Raw genomic sequence first — 875 nt, 5'->3', positions numbered from 1 at the left:
CGGGAGCGCAGCACGTCCTGCTCTGTGGGGACGTAGCCGGGTGTCACCAGGCGCTCCAGGTCTGACAGGTAGCTGGGTGGGCATGCCGCAAGCATGAGACACGGGTCGGCACCCCTCCAGATCCCACTTCCCCCCACCCAGACCCCCCCATCCCACATACTATCCAGCCGAGTCATTGAGCTGGTACTCAGAGGCGCGGTCGAAGCAAGCTTGGATGCCTGTGTCTTTCCAGAGCCGCCCAATGATGTCTGACATCTCCTTGGGCATAGTGCCCTCCTCGATGGTGTCTGCGAGGTGCAGCAGCTTGCGGGCATCATCCTATGAGGGACAGGGGTCAGTGGGGCCGGGGGGGCTGGAGGGCCCCTCCTGTCCGGTGTGGGGTGCCTCTCACCTGGCGAGCTGAGTCTCCATACTGGATGTTGAGGGTGGTCATGGCCCGCACGATGGCCAGCATGGACTGGAGTGTGTTGCTGTAGATGATGGCTATGAACTCCAGGCATTCCTCCAGTGAGTAACCGTCCTGGTGGATGATCCTGGCCAGGGAGGGGACATGGGGCTGAGCTGGAGGCCACCAGGTGGGAGGCACCCATGGGTGCAGCGTGGGGCTGAGCTGGGTGCCATAGGGCTGGGCCAGGGGATGGGTGCACCCCATGGCCATGGCATGGGGCAGTGCCAGGCACGGTGGGGCACGGCCCAGCAGCACCCCTTGGCACTCACTTCATCTGTTTGACAATGGTGCTCTTCCCCGACTCTCCTGCTCCTATGGGGACAAAGCACAGGTCATGGCGGTGCCCACGCTGGCCCCCCTGGGACACCAGTCCCAGGAGGCACTGGTGACCATCACAATCACAGACCGTTAGGGATTGGAAGGGACC

At 63.4% G+C, this 875-nt stretch overlaps 1 protein-coding gene across 1 annotated transcript in view; it reads right to left on the bottom strand.

Annotated features, from left to right (window-relative positions):
• The window catches only part of LOC104538366 (guanine nucleotide-binding protein G(t) subunit alpha-1), a gene marked incomplete at both ends in the record, with an annotated part of 1,127 nt that extends 367 nt beyond the window's left edge, over nucleotides 1-760 (bottom strand). The window contains 4 exons of the mRNA XM_010181543.1: nucleotides 4-72; nucleotides 161-318; nucleotides 392-533; nucleotides 718-760. Coding sequence (XP_010179845.1) covers nucleotides 4-72; nucleotides 161-318; nucleotides 392-533; nucleotides 718-760 — 412 coding nt within the window. The remainder of the gene's footprint in view (nucleotides 1-3; nucleotides 73-160; nucleotides 319-391; nucleotides 534-717) is intronic.
• Between the last annotated feature and the right edge of the window lie 115 nt (nucleotides 761-875).

This window comes from Mesitornis unicolor, unplaced genomic scaffold, assembly GCF_000695765.1.
Source record: "Mesitornis unicolor isolate BGI_N332 unplaced genomic scaffold, ASM69576v1 scaffold31663, whole genome shotgun sequence".
In the NCBI taxonomy this organism is placed as follows: domain Eukaryota; kingdom Metazoa; phylum Chordata; class Aves; order Mesitornithiformes; family Mesitornithidae; genus Mesitornis; species Mesitornis unicolor.
Note: the sequence above shows the minus strand (reverse complement) of the source record. Positions and strands in the feature narration are given on the sequence as shown.